This window comes from Ctenopharyngodon idella, chromosome 21 (assembly GCF_019924925.1).
Source record: "Ctenopharyngodon idella isolate HZGC_01 chromosome 21, HZGC01, whole genome shotgun sequence".
NCBI lineage: Eukaryota > Metazoa > Chordata > Actinopteri > Cypriniformes > Xenocyprididae > Ctenopharyngodon > Ctenopharyngodon idella.
In genome coordinates, this window is record NC_067240.1 from 19,130,559 (window position 1) to 19,147,367 (window position 16,809).

Below are 16,809 nucleotides of genomic sequence, written 5' to 3' on the forward strand. Positions count from 1 at the left end.
GCCAGAGTTGAGAACCCCTGCCTTAGACACATCTGATAACCTAGAACTGAAGGTGACCCTACATAACATGAATCATTACTGCTGAACCACTTTTATCAGGTGTCACTAACTATTCATCCTATTTTACAGCTCTTCACTGGAGTTCAGCATTCGGTGGACAGACACAACCAGGCCTTCATGGTTCTTGAGGGGAGGCGGCTCAATAAACTGCGGCGCGCCAAGCGTGACAAGCCCGGTTACTGGTTTGGCACCAGCACCCCCATCGTGGGCAAAGGCATGATGCTCGCTATCAGGGACGGCCATGTATTAACAGACCTGTCCAGCTCAGCTAGCGAAGACAGTCGCAAAATATCACAGATCCTCAGCAATGCCATCTACCTGGATGGCACTCATTACACCATCGATGGCCGGGATTGCCACTTCTTTGTGAAGCTTGGACTAGCTGACAGTGACTTGCTAGCGCTGGGTCTCAGCAGTGGCCACAAGATGCTGGAGAGCGGGATAAACGTGACGATCAGCGGACGCTCCCGCCGTGGCGTCACTCTAGAAATCCAGTCCTCCAAACTCACATACAGCATCCGATACGGGTTGTCAGCAGAGGTTCTGGAAAAGGAGCGGAGCCGTGTACTGGAGCAGGCCCACCAGAGGGCGCTGTCCGGAGCCTGGGCCAGGGAGCAGCATCAATCACGTGAGGGCAGGGAAGGAGGACGCGTGTGGGCTGAAAACGAGAAGCAACAACTGTTAGCAATGGGGAAGGTCGCAGGCTACGAGGGCTACTACGTGTTGCCGGTGGAGCAGTACCCTGAACTGGCGGACAGCAGCACTAACATCCAGTTCCTCAAACAGAACGAGATGGGCAGGAGGTAACAGAGTTCAGCTGTTGCTGATGCCACACCATCTCCTACGGAGAGAAACAACAGAGCGCTGCAGAGCCGTTTCCCAAAAATGGATAACCGACAGCCAGCAGCAAGAACACTATGACCCAATATTGAAAAAAAAAAAAGCACTTGTGAACAATGATTTTGTAGTGACATTTTGACTTTATAGAAAGTGGTAAATATTTTTTAGTCATTTCAGACTGGCTGAGTGGTGGACGTTCATGTGATGATAGTGTGATGGCTCACTGCTTTGGTTTTTCATGACTGCACACCAAACCATTACAGAAAATCACACTCAATCATTTCACCGCACTCCCGGGCCACATTACCCAATAAAACAGCGTCACATGATCTTGTACGTGTTTGTGAAACTACATTGGAACGCATTGAAAAGGAATGCCAGCATCTCAACATTTTCAGTCTCGTTCCTCATGAATTTTTCCAGTAGACGTCACTGCAGTGTTCTGTATCAAGACTTCAATCGCGCCGTGCGAGGCTGAGCTTTCTTATTGGCCTTCCTTGGATGTGTTGATCATCAGCTCACACCATCTGTCCTCTTCTGTTCGCAATATATGACAATCACAACGGGCTGATACACTGATCGATAAACTGTACATGAGACAACTGTTTTGTATAATATGTAAGAGAGATTATTGATTGGGTTTTTTTATTGTTATTTTATTAATTTAAATTCAACTTGGCAAGTGATAACAGATGAAAGCATAATATATATTGTTTTTTTAAGTCTTTTAAAACTGTGAAACATATTACACATGTAAAATATTCTCATTGACTCAACAGTGTGGGTGTATTAAATCAAGAACATTTTGAGGAAGTGGCTTCATTGTTGCGTTATGTGAAAATCCATTGCAAGACTCATCGCAGGGGTTGTTTTCTTTGAATATTATGAAAGCTCAAGCAGCCATTGGCCTTTCTTTATTGATGTAGAATCTCTTCTGACTGTGGTCAAGTCAGTGTGGATATGAGCTTCATCTAGAAAAGTTACACTCCGACACCGGTGGAAGGAGGTTCTTTGGAAATTCTATGAAAATAAAACATTTGCATTTGTACTTTTTGGCTTTGAATTCTTTCCTTTACAGCTGAGCAGAACACTTGTGTCCCATAAGAGATGCTGCGAAAGTTCTTAATTGCAGAATTCACTTAAATGGATGGTTCACCCAAAAAATGAAATTTTTGTCATGATTTACTCACCCTCAAGTTGTTCCAAACTTGTAAGAGTTTCTTACTTCTGTGGAACATAAAAGAAGATACTTTGAAGAATGTGGGTAACTAGCAGTTGCTGATCCCCATTGACTTCCATAGTATGGAAAAATAAAATCTGTTTGGTTACCCACATTCTTCAAAATATCTTCAGAAAAAAAGAAATTCATACAGGTTTGGAACAACTTGAGGGTGAGTAAATGATGACAGAATTTTTGGGTGAACTATCCCTTTACTGAAATTATGAAGTGATTGTTTTTTTGTTTTGTTTTTTAAATCTAGAGCTAATTGACCCTTTGCCAGGAGTTTGATTGACAGGCGATCTAACCAATCATAACGCCAAATACGCCATTTTGTCCGAACAAAGCAGTCAGGGGACAGAGTTAGCAGATTAACATAGGTGGACTTGAACTTGAAAAATGGTGTGTACTGACGTCTTTCCGCAGTTAAAATAGTATTCCTTATGATGTTCATTCATGTTTATTTGATGCTATAAACGAACTAGTAGGAAGATCGGTTCACGAGCCGCTTGAACTAAGGCGCTACAGCGATCTGTCACGATACATTAAAGAGCCACAAAACGGTATTTATTGTTTAAATTTCTTTAAAAATTACAAAATTTGAGACTTTCACATCAAAAGTAACCTGCTCTGTCGTCTGTCGACGCGTTATCAGTGTCCTCTTTTTTTCGCGATGTATTTTTCACTGCGTGAGAACATGATGTGTGGAGAGAGATCGGCATGGCTTGTCAGACGTAGCAACAGTAACTAAAGGGGGCGGATCTTTGCGAACGGTCAACTTATAAGTACACCAACCACAATCCCAACAATTCCTTCTGTCTAAAAGAAAGATTTTTTCCCCCCCTAAAATGTAACTTGATATAGCTCTGAAGAATTGCGTGTTTGTTAAATATGTCTCAAGTCATGACTTAAAGATCAGTCAACACAAATCTAAATGTCCAAGGTTTCATCAAAACTGCATTATATTCTGTCTAGATTTTTTTTTTTCAACCTAAAATACTAGCATATGTCTCTGCAGTTGTGCCTATGCTGTAATTACTGACTCAGCAGTTCCATGACACTGTTACATTGTGAACGCACAGAGAACAATGATTTGTCCTGTTATTCCCTTATGCAGAATTGAAGTTAAAATGCCAGAAGTCAAACAGTGATTGTCTGGGGCCAGTGAGGTGGAATGACAGTCAGCTGAGAACATCAGGAAGAGTTTTGTTAAGAATTCTGTGGAATACAAGGACTGACAAACGGCTGCAGAGATTCAAAATACTGAATTTTGTAAAAAGAATTCTACCATTCAATAGAAAGAATATAGTAATTAATCTGTAATTATTTCACTGTCATTGCCATTAAGGGGCCAGAACAAATGGTCAATGATTAGACCGGCTGTAGCTGTCATTGCTGAGAGTGAAAATAAAAATGGTGAACACAGCTCGGCTTTAAATAGCCTGTTGCAATGCAGGTGTTAAGTTTACACCCATGGGAACCACTCAGTGAACTGATGAACACTGGTGCTGGGGGGAGGAATCACTCAAGAGTGTTGCACTTTTCTCTCGAGATTCTGGTAAATACATGTTGAAAAGACGCAAAACAAACACATTATGTCACCTTTTCATAAACGCAGCGTAGCAGGAACTTGATGCATCTTGACATTTGGTCATCTTGTGTATTTCAACACACACCTACATATGTAAAACATAAACATTAGGCTCTGGCAAAGACATATGCTCATTGTATCTAAAGCCCCAAATTAGCAGATATCTTATGAGCGTGCATATAACAGCATAGACGAGATTCCTGTCAGTGATCAGTTTTGTATTGCTTAAATGAGAGTAGACAAAGGCATAGTCTGTAGCCAGTGAGGTGTGACGACTAATAAAATGATTCCTCATTAAAAATGCATTTGCAGCCCAGTCTATTGTATAGCCTAGTATATCTAATTTAGTTAGAAATCTACATAAAGCTGATAAAAAAATTAGCCAATAATCAGTGGAATATTATACTTTGTGACAAAGGTTCAGGTCTGTTGTCTCATATTGTGTTAAAATATTCACAAGATGTGCAATTAAATGTTCAGAATGGAAATTTTGCCAAATGCTTCAGAAGAGGAGATGCATATATAAAACAAAATGTTAAAATACTTCTCAGTTCAATACGCTGTAAGCGGGTTTCCTCAAAATATGTAAACACTGTGGCTCTGTGGTGCTTTCAAAACATTGCTCTGTTTTTTTTGAGCACACCCACACCATCCCGTCAGAGCAACACTGACGCAACACAACACTGAAGGAGTGTCCGGAAAATTTGTTTGAAAAGTAATTATTTTTGCAGTCCCATTTGGTGATGCTAGTAGTGCAGAAACTACACTGAAAACACATTTTGAGTACACAAAAGCAATGACATGACTTATTTCCATCATTTTAATTAATAGAAACAAACGTTTTTCTTTGATTGACTCATATTAAGACAGATCAAACATTCACAGACTGTGCAAGGCCACATTTGATTATCAAATCTGGCCTATATTCAAGCAAATTGTAAATTTTTGCATTCATTAAAGATGACATTTGTATAAGATAAATAATAAAAACATTCTGTTTAATAGGCCTCTACAAATAAGATCAATGCGTGTAATCAGTCTCTCAGTGCGTATCGTGCGTCATTGAAGGAATAAAAAGAGGTACTTCAAGCTGGACTACTGGAAATGGACGCTACAACAAAAACATTGCTCTATTTGTTTCTTGGTTATTTTTCAGTAGTCATACATTAAATAAGGATTGAAATATGGAGTGAAAGATTTTTTACGAATGAAGGAGGGGCTCACAGTGGTTTTTTTTCATTATTCTAAGTCAACATGTCCCAGAGACAACAGCAACACAGAGCCGTCCAACATGCAGTTAAACATGCCTGGTCCCCAGAATCCTCCCGTCTGCCCTGCTCCACAACATACACTGGAGGAAAAACACAGACATAGAGCTTAGATTCTGAAATATTGATTATTATATACATATGTAATATATAAATTACAATTTAATTTTTTTTTTTTTTTTTTTTTACAAAAGTTTTACATATACGTATACACACCAATCAGGCATAACATTATGACCACTGACAGGTGAAGTGAATAACACTGATTATCTCTTCATCACGGCACCTGTTAGTGGGTGGGATATATTAGGCAGCAAGTGAACATTTTGTCCTCAAAGTTGGTGTGTTAGAAGCAGGAAAAATGGGCAAGCGTAAGGATTTGTGCGAGTTTGACAAGGGCCAAATTGTGATAGCTAGACGACTGGGTCAGAGCATCTCCAAAACTGCAGCTCTTGTGTGGTGTTCCCGGTCTGCAGTGGTCAGTGTCTATTGAAATTGGTCCAAGGAAGGAACAGTGGTGAACCGGTGACAGGGTCATGGGCGACCAAGGCTCAATGATGCACTTGGGGAGCGAAGGCTGGCCCGTGTGGTCTGATCCAACAGACGAGCTACTGTAGCTCAAATTGCTCAAGAAGTTAATGCTAGTTCTGAAAGAAAGGTGTCAGAATACACAGTGCATCACAGTTTGATGCGTATGGGGCTGCATAGCCACAGACCAGTCAGGGTGCCCATGCTGACCCCTGTCCACCGCCGAAAGCGCCAACACGTGAGCACGTGAGCATCAGAACTGGACCACGGAGCAATGGAAGAAGGTGGGCTGGTCCGATGAATCATGTTTTCTTTTACATCACGTGGATGGCCGCGTGCGTGTGCGTTGCTTACCTGGGGAACACATGGCACCAGGATGCACTATGGGAAGAAGGCAAGCCAGCGGAGACAGTGTGATGCTTTGGGCAAGGTTCTGCTGGGAAACCTTGGGTCCTGCCATCCATGTGGATGTTACTTTGACATGTACCACCTACCTAAGCATTGTTGCAGACCATGTACACCCTTTCATGGAAACGGTATTCCCTGGTGGCTGTGGCCTCTTTCAGCAGGATAATGCGCCCTGCCACAAAGCAAAAATGGTTCAGGAATGGTTTGAGGAGCACAACAACGAGTTTGAGGTGTTGACTTGGCCTCCAAATTCCCCAGATCTCAATCCAGTTGAGCATCTGTGGGATGTGCTGAACAAACAAGTCCGATCCATGGAGGCTCCACCTCACAACTTACAGGACTTAAAGGATCTGCTGCTAACATCTTGGTGACAGATACCACAGCTCACCTTCAGGGGTCTAGTGGAGTCCATGCCTCAACGGGTCAGGGCGGTTTTGGCAGCAAAAGGGGACCAACAAAATATTAGGAAGGTGGTCAAAATTTATGTCTGATCGGTGTATATACATATATACATATATATATATATATATATATATATATATATATATTACACACAGTTCAGTACAGTGGAAAAAAAAAACAATAAATTGAAACATCAACATGAATTTCATAATGTCTTAGTATTGGTATGGATTTTCCATGTTTTCAAAGTGTTCTCAGAGGGTCCCCACTGTATGTGAGAGTCCATTAGACTTTAATTATTTAAGTAAAACTTAATTTAAAAACCTAGTAGGTCACAGAAGCTAAACATACTGTAATCCTCTGACCTGCGTTAACTTCATATTAAACTTAGTTTAACAACTAAAAATAATACAGCTAAAATGATTACACAACTGTTGCAGAAAGTATGAGCAACAAAAATTTCCAGTAACTGTAATAGCTGTGTTTTGTGTAAATCTGTTGACCCCACTGTTACAAATAAGGATGTTTATGAGGAAATGAGAGTGAAACTAACCCAATGATTGTGTAAATGAGAATGTTCAACACAAGGAAATCAAGAATCTTACCAGTGTTTTTAGGAGGTTCCCCATACATTGGGCCTCCATACGGTGGTTGTGGGTACCCCTGGTATCCTGGCTGGACCGGATATGACCCAGGGGGTCCTGGAGGGTAGTTCGGGTAACCAGGGTTGGGCTGGTCTGTATTTACTGGATAACCTTGGTACGGCTGTGCAGGGTATCCCTGAGGAGGGTATCCGGTAGCGGTGGGAGGGGGGTATCCTGGAGCGGTGGGGCCAGGCCCTGTGTAGGGGGGAGGCTGCTCATAATTCATCTACACGGAACTGAGCTGGCTACCTGGGAGAAAACAATGAAAAAATTATAATTACTTCCTGTTGCAGTTTCAGTTGTTACATTAAGATAATACAAAAGACAACATGTTTAAGACACATGACATCAAGTGCACCAATGGCTCTCTCATCTTCTTAATCTTACGAAATGTATTATTCAGCAGTTAATTATTGCAATTTTTAAAAAAAATTTAAATGTGCATTTATCCTTTTTTGTTTGCTTGTTTTTAACAGTCTATGCATCTATCTAGGTGTACAACTATACTACTGTTTTAAGGGTTTGTAAGATTTTTTAAATTTAATTTCAACATCTGTGAAACAATATTACAATTTAAAATAACTTATTTTAACTTAACTTAATATGTTATAAAATGTAATTTCTTCCTGTGATCAAAGCTGAATTTTCAGCATCATTACTCCAGTCTTCAGTGTCACATGATCTTTCAGAAATCATTCTAATATGCTGATTTTGTGCTCAAGAAACATTTCTTATTATTATCAATGTTAAAAACAATTGTGCTGCTTAATATTTTTGTGGAAACTGTACAGCCCCTAATCTTTTAAACAATAGTGTATGTCACATAAATATACATAACAATGTTCAAGAGATTAAAAAAACTGGTAGATTAACCAATAGACCTTATTGAGAATCAACAGCATATTTAATTTGACACAAAAGACAATGAGAGACAGAAGTAGTCATATAGATCTTTCAGTCAAATTAAATATGACATTAAGCTGTCTACTTTGACTGCAGTCTCTGTTATTTATTCAAAATTACTGTTTTGGGAAAAAAAACGTTGTAAATAGGAGGCAATCTCTATCTGAATCATTGAATGCATCATATGATGAGTCATATTTCTAAATATCACCCAGTACATGGGCCAAAAACACCTCTTTATATTATCAGTGAATATTAAGGCTCATTAACAGGAATATTCTGTCCATGGAAATAGCATCAGCACTGACAAATACACTTACAATAGCGGTGACAGGATTTGATCTAGCTGAAGTCAAACAGTGCTCTCTTGACTCAGTGATGGTAAATTATTAACTTAATGGCTCTTAATGGAACAAGCTGGCAATGCATTGCTCAAACAACACAGAGACAATGCTGAATGAAACCACTGATACACACAGCAAATCTACACACACACTTTTATTGTTATGGATCATGACAATATTGTCCTATAATCATAATTCATACCTGTACGTTTAATCTTTGCTCTGCAAACCCTTAAAATGTATAATTTAACAGGCATATCCACTTACATATGTTACACGTACAAATACTAATGTGTTTTAGGGGCCTGCAAGCAGATACATTATACTTCAATGTTCCAATTTATTATTCACACACTCAAAGATACCGGAAACATTTCACAAACTTGCTCTGAAAATAAAAGGGGAAATGACTAATCAAAATATTTTAAGAATCACAGTACAAGCTGATAACTAGCTAAACTAGACACACCATCTGAAATTACTTGAGCTGAGTCCGAACTGAACTGATGATGATAATAAGTTACAAGCACATCTATTGTTTTTGGCCTATACATTAACAAGCCTCACTCTCTCTGACGGTGAATGCAGTAGTGTTACAAAAACTGCAGTGATAATACGAATCAGGCGACTCCTCTGGATTTGGTTCATTCACAACAAGATGACTGTTCACCTGCTGCCAAGCAAAGGTCAGGATCTTATTCACCCACGCGAATAAATGTGCGACACACACATTATGAAAACACATTAGTTTACAATACAAACACAAAAACTTGAATAATACGTTATATCTTCCATATCTTACAATACCTAATAATAGAAAAGCTTTATGTCATCATGGTCAAGAGATATTACTTGTGCGCCATAGTATGTAGAGGAAATGGAGGGGCGGTAAGACCCTGAAGACTACCAACCCTACCATTTAGTAGTCAATGTTTGACAGAACCAAAAAACAAACATATTCACTAGCAAATGACACTAAATATTTCTAGGACGAAAGACATTTTATTTGGTTAACGTGTATTGTATAGAAAATGCAAAGAATGTGTTTTCCTTTGTTACCTTTGGAGGAAAAACTTGTTTCTTTTCAGATAATTGCGCTGATATTTCCTCTGCTGTCTTTCAGTGTTTTATTTCGTTATTATTTCGTCGCTTGCGTCGCGTGTAAACCGTTGAAGCTGCAATCTCGAACAAAATAACGCTTCTCGATTAGGTCACAACGGTGATGTCACGTAGACAGCGGTGCGCGGACTCTCATTGGAAAGTTACTCCTGGTAATATCAGCTGACCGCTATACAGCAGCGCGTGCACCGCAACCCAATGACTCCGCCCATTTGAGGAAACGTCACCACGACACAAGAAATAGCATGGGAATCATGTTTGATAACGCAAGTTTATCACTAACGTTTTATAGTAATATATTATTAATAATGATATAAGATAGTCGGGTCTGTCGTGTCATTTTGAGTTCTGTAACTTATAGAAAATTATGCTTGTTTTGGCATTTTCTATTTTCAGAAATAAGCTCTGGGTCAACCTCAAGTACTTATTCGTTATATTATACCTTGATTACACAATGACAAGACAATTAACATGATGTAAATCAAAAAAAAAAAAAAAAAAAGAATAAAAAAAGAAATGAACAGGATGCCAAACAAGAAAGAAATAAGATCAGTGATTCACTGCCCAGTGAAGGATTGAGAGTGAATTGATGTTTTTGAAACATCTTTTGAACATTTTAATGATCTATTACTGTAATGTTAGAAACATGTATATCCAACAGGATGGAATGTTTTTAAAGTGATACAAACTAATAAAACAAAACCTTACAGAATTCATAAAATTCATTAGTAATCTGGTATATGTCACATCTTGGAGTAATTGAGGAACTGGCTTTTGTTGGTTAAAGGGATCTAACAGAAATTGAGGATATAGGAAACTTAGTCATTTATGATGGTTATGACTGGGTTTACTTGAAATTGGAAACATTTACAGTAATTTAGATGTTAATACAATAATAATGAGGCAGGGTTACTAGCAAACATTTTAAGCCACAGTATCTTGATGCTGTGCTTCTGGAACAAACTAGTATAATGGTTGTAACTTTTGTGGTCATCCAAGTGTTTGTAGCCTTATCTATTCTTAAATAACACTCCTGTTACATAAAGTATATGGGGGAAAAATCTTTAATCATCAAGAAAGGCTCAATTTTAACTTCCTGACACTTAATTTATGCATTCTCTTTCCCTCAAATAAATGTCTGGTGTTTATTATTATTATTTTATTTATTTATTTTTATTTGAAAGAAAGAAAGAAAGAACAACAGTAACTGAGGATATCATTTGTTCCTTTATCAAACATTCTTGTCTTCAACTTGTCATTTACATAAACTAATACAATTTAGGGGAAAAAAAAACACAAAATATAGTTGAGGACTCAATAATCCATAGTGCAATCCACACAAAAACACATAAAGGTGAAATACCTGTTGGCTATAATAAATGTATACTTCAACATCAAACAAAGCCGCTGGATTTAAAGAGCAATGACCTGTTATAAAATAGGATTGATGCTTCAGTGAAATATTTAAATGCTAAACATTTAAATAGTGTGGCCCTTGTTTTCTTCTGGAGTTTGGGATATAGTTGTTGCCTTAATGAAAGACGGTCTGCCTCCATCGTTTGTCATGCTGGAAGGGCCATAGGCTGTCCCTTATGGCAGTCTTGAAAGGGGTGGACTCCACACTCAGGCCGAGGAGCTCCAAACGTGAGCACTCTAACTGGGCGTTTTGTGGCCTCTGAGCTCCTGCTCCAGCAGGCTGCTCTGTCATCTACACACAAACAGATTATCACATTAAATAACTAAACAGATCGTACTAAACACAAAGACTGGAGTCAAGAAGTAGGGCAGTGAAATATTTTTCACTATAAAGGAGCATGTTTACATGAACATTCCACATATAGCTATTGCTATGCATTTGGTTACATGCAAGAGTAAGGAATGTATATATAGACTGTACCAGGGTCAGAAAGTAACCCCTTCTATTAAGGGGCAATATTTGCCCCCTGGTAAATACAGTTTTATCAACAAAAGTTATCTTTACACTGCAAAGGTGGAACAGAAGCTGCATCTGACATGCCATGTTAGTTTATTTACACAGACTGTTTAATGCTGCTCAAATGTGGAATACACATATTCAGACAACATTTCCATAATGTAAATAGAGTACATAAAGTATATAAATCAAAATTAAAAAATAAAAATGAATTCATTACAGGGTAGGGCTGCAATATTATTAAAATAATCATTATTGTTGATTATTGCTCTTGACTTTGTAATAATTATTAGTAATGTTGATTAATAGAACAAAAATAATGTTTTTATGTGTTTGGAAACAGCAAGTCATATAGAGGGTATTCATGTGACGTCATCGTGACTGAGTGGCAAAAAGACTGAGTTGCAGCATTGGTTTTCAGCGTGAATGCTGTGAAAAACAACACAAAACATCTAAAACAGGAACGAGCTGCGCGATTGACTGTACAGATAGTTTTGACAAGAAATTTGAGGTATGTTTTTACAGACTGCCGAAAGCTACAGAAAAGAGAAGCAAATGGATCACTGCGACTGACAAAAACAACTGAACTCCAGTCAGCAAAACATGGATTTGCAGTTATCATTTTGTGTCAATATGTTGAATTTCGAGGTAAAATGATACCCTGTATATTGTATTGTTATATATTGTATTGACAACTCATCAATTAAATATTGAGCATCTTATATTCTGCATTACTGGATGTAAAAAAAAATATATATATATATATACAACTATACAAGTTTTAGGGCTAGATGACATGACAATATATATATCCCCCTTTTGCTGTCTTTGGTAAGTTGTAAGGAACACTATATCAAGTCCAACCTTTAGTTTAAAATGATAATCGTTTGTTTTACTCGCATTTTCCCCAATTAAATCCAGTCATGCAGCAGACTCTTTTGCCATTCAGTCCAGCTGAGGGGGCGTGTTCTGCCGGAAAAGTGACGTCAGTGCATACCCTCTATTCTTGTAGGCTACACAGACAAAACAAGCTAAGAACCATTTATGAATTAGTTTATTCCTTTTTACATATTTGAAAATAAAGACTTGGTTATTTTAATAGCACAAAAAAACAATACGGTTATTCAAATTGGGATTAAATTATATACAGAAATGAGCAAAGAACTCACTTTAAATCGCAACGCTCGTAATAAATTTAGTTTAATAATACAGGGGCATTTTGGACCTCTTTATCATGGATTTGTGGGGCATTTTGTTCATTTTGGTTGCATTTTTGCCCCAAGCCCCCGTTAATTTCCGACTGTAGGAAAGACAGAGGATATGATGATGGTCTCTTTTCAGCCCACAGTTTATTCTTTTTTTACTCACTGGTATTAGATGACTGCTAGGCAAGTTGAAAGCATCTGCAATTGCACAGGCTATCTCATATTTGGTCATCTGCTCTTTGGCAGAGTAATGGAAGATTCCACGCAATGATGGATCCTGAGGGCAACAGAAACACACTGTATTGAATTAAGTGTTTAAGCTGATTCTGGACTTTATAAGCTCCAGCAGAACATGTATTGTGCATGCATTGTCTACATGGGGACACCAAAGTGATTTTGGTGACTTTTCAATCCAGCCCTTGACCTAAATTGAGCTTGACACCCCTGCTATAAAGTATACACCAAAGGGGCTCACCTGAAGGGCTCTCTCAGCCATTTTCCGACAGACACGTGCCACATCATTAGTGTAGGTGGGGAAGCGTTGCTGACAATGGTCTATGGTGCAACTCTCGGCTCCCTCCTGAACACGGTCCCACAAAACGGTCACTGCGCTCTCTTCAGCCTTCTCCACCTCTCCAAACAGAATGGGCACTCGCAGTATTGCTGCACCTGCTCAGAGCAATCACAGACAGAGAACAGAGAAAAAAGGGAACATACATGTTATGCTCTCCTAATATTACTGTCTCATGTCTCAATCCAACAAGACAGAACTAGCAGATCCCTTCAGATGTGGTTGAAAAACAGAACATACCTGGGCAGTGTCTGAGAATCTCCCTTTCACCCTCTAGCTTGGACTTCCCATACAAATTCAAAGGATTGGGGGCATCGTTTTCTCCATAGGGAGGATTACGTCCATCAAATACATAATCTGTGCTGATGTAGATGAGGAAGATGCCACCTGTGAAAAGGGATTACAGAGAACTTTAACAAGAAATTTTGCATTTTTAACCATATCTAACAGATGTGTCACTTAACTGACCTGCTTCTTTGGCCAGAGTAGTGCATGCATGCACATTCAGGTTCATGGCTGCTTCAGTATGACGCTCCACCACGTCTGGCCTCCTCTCAGCAGCACAGTGCACAATAACATGAGGCTGACATTCACAAAATGGAGAAAAACACTTTTGATACATCAAGCATGTACTGTATGAAAAAATGTGTTGGTGGTAGGAGGGCAACAATGTGTGATCTTACTGGTTAGGGTAATAATGTGATGGAGCGTAAGTTACCTGAAAGCCCTGAATGACCCCACGCACTGCATCTTCATCTAAGAGATTACACTTTAGGAAACAAGGCCGGGCACGGTTGTAGCCACACCCCAAAGCATCCCAGTCATTGTTCTTGAACTCTTTATAAACAGCACGGCCCAGTAGCCCTGTTGCACCAGTTACAAGCACACGCCGGTATGGTGTGTAGACTTCATCCTAAATGACAGAGTAGCATACATACATTGCAGAGGTTTCTATTCAATGTGCTTGTTTTTATCTGCAAGATGCATTTTTCAGAGCTTTTGCTCATCTTGAGCGTTACACCTTTAAAATGTTTCCTGTTAGATGTTAAAAGATGTTTATGGTTTAGAATGTATATAAAAATGTTTGTTTAAAGATGTTTATCTGATGTTTGTAGACAACAAATGCTTTATAAATGAAGCGTTCTTAAGATATATATGTGAATGTTTTCTTAATTATTCATAATTGTTGGAAATCAAATTTTATAAAACAACAATACATCGTTGTGTCTATGAAGTTTTTTTTAAATAGTTATACTGGGTAGAACGATGTCAGGTCCGAGATGTGATTGACACAGCTGAAAACCAATGAGAGCCGGCCGTCACAGAATCTGAACACGCCCCAACAACATCATTGGCAGATGATGTCAATTCGTCGTGTCAAATAACAACTGATGGAAAAAGGCCTTAATTAGGTTTAAAAGGAGTTAATTAGGTTTTTTGTCACCAGTCTCCAAACAGCAAAACAAACGAAGAAAGGTAAGATATTACAACGTTCCTGAGAAGTTTATATGAATCATCTATCGTCGTGTTGATGAACTGTGTTACTTAAGTTAAAGTTAAGTGGAGTACGTGACAGGAGGGACGATACAATTTACCTCAAACGTCGCTTGTTTTATTATTAGGTAAATTGTACTTTATATTTTGTTATTTGAAAGATGTTATGTTGTTAATTGAAGCTAGTATTGTTTGTTGTGTTTAAATGACAATTTAGTCAACTTTTTAGTCCAAGAGGTGGATGTTTGCAACTGAAAGGAGTAGGCCTATCTTATTTTTTCTGTTGGCTATAGTTGTTATAGTACACATATTCTGCACTAAGCTCATGGTAATATAGATGATGGTGACATTTGGAAATTGCCTTTAAAAATACATTGTGTTAAACTAGCATCGCTTTCAGCCTCGCACGTGTGCAACACACCCCTAACCTTCCTTAAACAGCTAGCCCTCTAAAATAAAAGGACGAGAAAAATAAAATAAAAGGATTTTTTATTTTGCTTTTTTTTTTTTTTTTTTAAATTATATGATTTGCAAACGTTTGAAACCTACAGCCTCACTGACTCTCGAATGTTCTCGATGCTGTTGTGCAGTTGATGCTGAAACTGCAGTGCTCAGGTGTCTATTAGTTTAGCGCCACTCAGGATATTTAATGGAACTACAGCTGGGTTGGATTTTGGTTGTAGAAAGTTCTCTCATTAGATGTTCACAATCCATTTCTGTAGGTGTGTAAATTTGGGTTTTCCATTATTTTGTATCTGCTCTCAAGCACACTGTACTTTAACTTTAAATCTGACTTGCATTTAGACGCTTAAAAAGAGGTTTAATGGGATTAACAGAGGGTTTAAATGCAGTAAAGATACACATAGCGTTTAAACATAAGCACTGTGTGTCTAATTTCTCAGGAAGGCACTCATATCCCTTCTACTTTAAAGTGATGGGAAATTATACACAATTCAAACATGATTTGCGTTCTGAAACTGAAACTAAACTACGCGATAACAATAACATGATTTGTATTTCTTTTTGTATTAAACAAGGAAATGACCACAGAACTGGTCTCCCTGGATTATAATGAATTCATCTGAAATAAAGTTGCGTTGGCTTGTACATCGTGAAGGAGCTTTTTGAAATGGTCCAATAGTCTTACCTGAACAAGCTCAACGTGCCCGGGTTTGAAATGTATCTTAAGCTCTTTATCTCTGATACTCATTTCAGTGTGGCTAGAGTTATCATATCCTGGAGGAGAGACCTCTATTTCTAATGCGCCACTCAATCCTTAAAACCTCTTGGAACGGCTGGCTCGTGCTGTCAAATTAGGCCCGCGTCCGATATGATCTATAGAACATACGCACGTAACGCTGACTTGTGTTTGTGTTCTGCAGATCAGTGAATCTCTATTCCATCCGTGCAATGTAAACAGCGGCTTTTGACCCAAACAAAGACAAGTGTTCTAGCGCATCATAGCTGCGCACTTTTGCGCAGTTCTTATGCGGCTGAGTTTCGCTTTAGTTCTCGTCAGCTGTTTCGTCTGACAGTATCTAAGACTATCATCAGTATAATATATCAGAATATTCGCAAGTGAATGTGGAATATGAATGACAAAATACTGAAACACTCTATAGGCGTTAAACTTGGATTAAAGGCAGAATGACTACCTCACAATAGACCAAAAGCCGCCGATACAAATCTAATGGCCATGAAACGTTTCCAAACAGCCTGAACTTGCTCGAATTTCGTTTTCTCTATGGAACGCAGATTTCTAAAAAATGAACGTCAGATAAATAAACATTTTACCAAAGAATAGGTTTAATAGGTCCGTTTTATTAGCTTCGTACAGAGATGCAGCTGAAATCTCTAAAGAACATATATGCTGAGGCTAATTTAAAAATAACACACATGCCATTTAAGTGCATCTGAAATTTACCTGATCATCCCCGTAGTGAAAGCCAGGCATATTTGGATTATATGCAGGTGTAGTGTGAAGCCTTCAGCATGAATATGAAAATGTCATTTCAGGTCCTTGTTCTGCAGATTCAGTGTTGATTTCAGAATAAAAGTCTCTCCGTGTTTGTATAGAAGTCCCAACTATGAATGTATTTGCGTGCGTTTTTATTTGTTCATTGTTTTTAAAGAGAAATCGACAGTTAAGTAATTACAAAACGTTATGTTTAGGATTTATTTATCTATTTTATTATTATTATTATTTTGCTTTTTAGGAATAGAGTGGTAGGGGCATCAAGGTATTTCTGTAATTACTAGTAGTGTGTGTTTAACTGTTTT

The 16,809-nt window shown here is 38.3% G+C and overlaps 3 protein-coding genes and 1 long non-coding RNA gene across 10 annotated transcripts in view; 1 reads left to right on the forward strand and 3 right to left on the reverse strand.

The window, feature by feature from the left end:
- Positions 1-1,948, forward strand: part of tenm2b (teneurin transmembrane protein 2b) — a 289,835-nt gene extending 287,887 nt beyond the window's left edge. For all 6 annotated transcript variants that reach the window (XM_051876630.1, XM_051876631.1, XM_051876633.1 and 3 more), the window contains one exon: positions 130-1,948. In XM_051876630.1, the coding sequence (XP_051732590.1) occupies positions 130-867 (738 nt within the window). In that variant the 3' untranslated portion in view covers positions 868-1,948. The remainder of the gene's footprint in view (positions 1-129) is intronic.
- Positions 1,949-4,512: 2,564 nt separating this feature from the next.
- Positions 4,513-9,532, reverse strand: zgc:165573 (cysteine-rich and transmembrane domain-containing protein 1). Its single transcript, XM_051876692.1, has 3 exons — positions 9,267-9,532; positions 6,922-7,209; positions 4,513-5,061 (listed from the first exon to the last, which is right to left on the reverse strand). The coding sequence occupies exons 2-3, from the start codon at positions 7,184-7,186 to the stop codon at positions 4,955-4,957; spliced, it is 372 nt and encodes a 123-aa protein (XP_051732652.1). The 5' UTR covers positions 7,187-7,209; positions 9,267-9,532; the 3' UTR covers positions 4,513-4,954.
- Positions 5,134-6,381, reverse strand: LOC127503199 (uncharacterized). The gene is made up of 2 exons (XR_007927040.1): positions 6,251-6,381; positions 5,134-6,086 (listed from the first exon to the last, which is right to left on the reverse strand). It is a non-coding gene; the product is annotated as an uncharacterized LOC127503199 (long non-coding RNA).
- A 1,002-nt stretch (positions 9,533-10,534) lies between the features above and the next one.
- On the reverse strand, positions 10,535-16,603 carry mat2b (methionine adenosyltransferase II, beta). Of its 2 annotated transcripts, none has more exons than XM_051876682.1 (7): positions 16,454-16,603; positions 13,754-13,948; positions 13,504-13,618; positions 13,276-13,422; positions 12,940-13,133; positions 12,628-12,741; positions 10,535-11,034 (listed from the first exon to the last, which is right to left on the reverse strand). In XM_051876682.1, exons 1-7 carry the CDS (start codon positions 16,481-16,483, stop codon positions 10,858-10,860), a joined length of 972 nt encoding a protein of 323 aa, XP_051732642.1. In that variant the 5' UTR covers positions 16,484-16,603; the 3' UTR covers positions 10,535-10,857. The 2 variants fall into 2 exon arrangements, with proteins under 2 accessions (XP_051732642.1, XP_051732641.1); XM_051876681.1 differs by lacking the exon at positions 16,454-16,603 and adding an exon at positions 15,677-16,071.
- Positions 16,604-16,809: the final 206 nt, after the last annotated feature.

What these genes read in the sequence shown, in the direction of transcription:
- mat2b (XM_051876681.1), bottom strand. Translation starts at nt 15,739, where the DNA reads ATGAGTATCAGAGATAAAGAGCTTAAGATACATTTCAAACCCGGGCAC. An exon ending in GGGTCATTCAGGGCTTTCAG is followed by an intron (nt 13,619 to 13,753) that starts GTAACTTACGCT and finishes TGTGAATGTCAG; the next exon opens with CCTCATGTTATTGTGCACTG. An exon ending in TACTCTGGCCAAAGAAGCAG is followed by an intron (nt 13,423 to 13,503) that starts GTCAGTTAAGTG and finishes CCCTTTTCACAG; the next exon opens with GTGGCATCTTCCTCATCTAC.
- zgc:165573 (XM_051876692.1), bottom strand. Translation starts at nt 7,186, where the DNA reads ATGAATTATGAGCAGCCTCCCCCCTACACAGGGCCTGGCCCCACCGCT. An exon ending in GGAACCTCCTAAAAACACTG is followed by an intron (nt 5,062 to 6,921) that starts GTAAGATTCTTG and finishes TTTTTCCTCCAG; the next exon opens with TGTATGTTGTGGAGCAGGGC.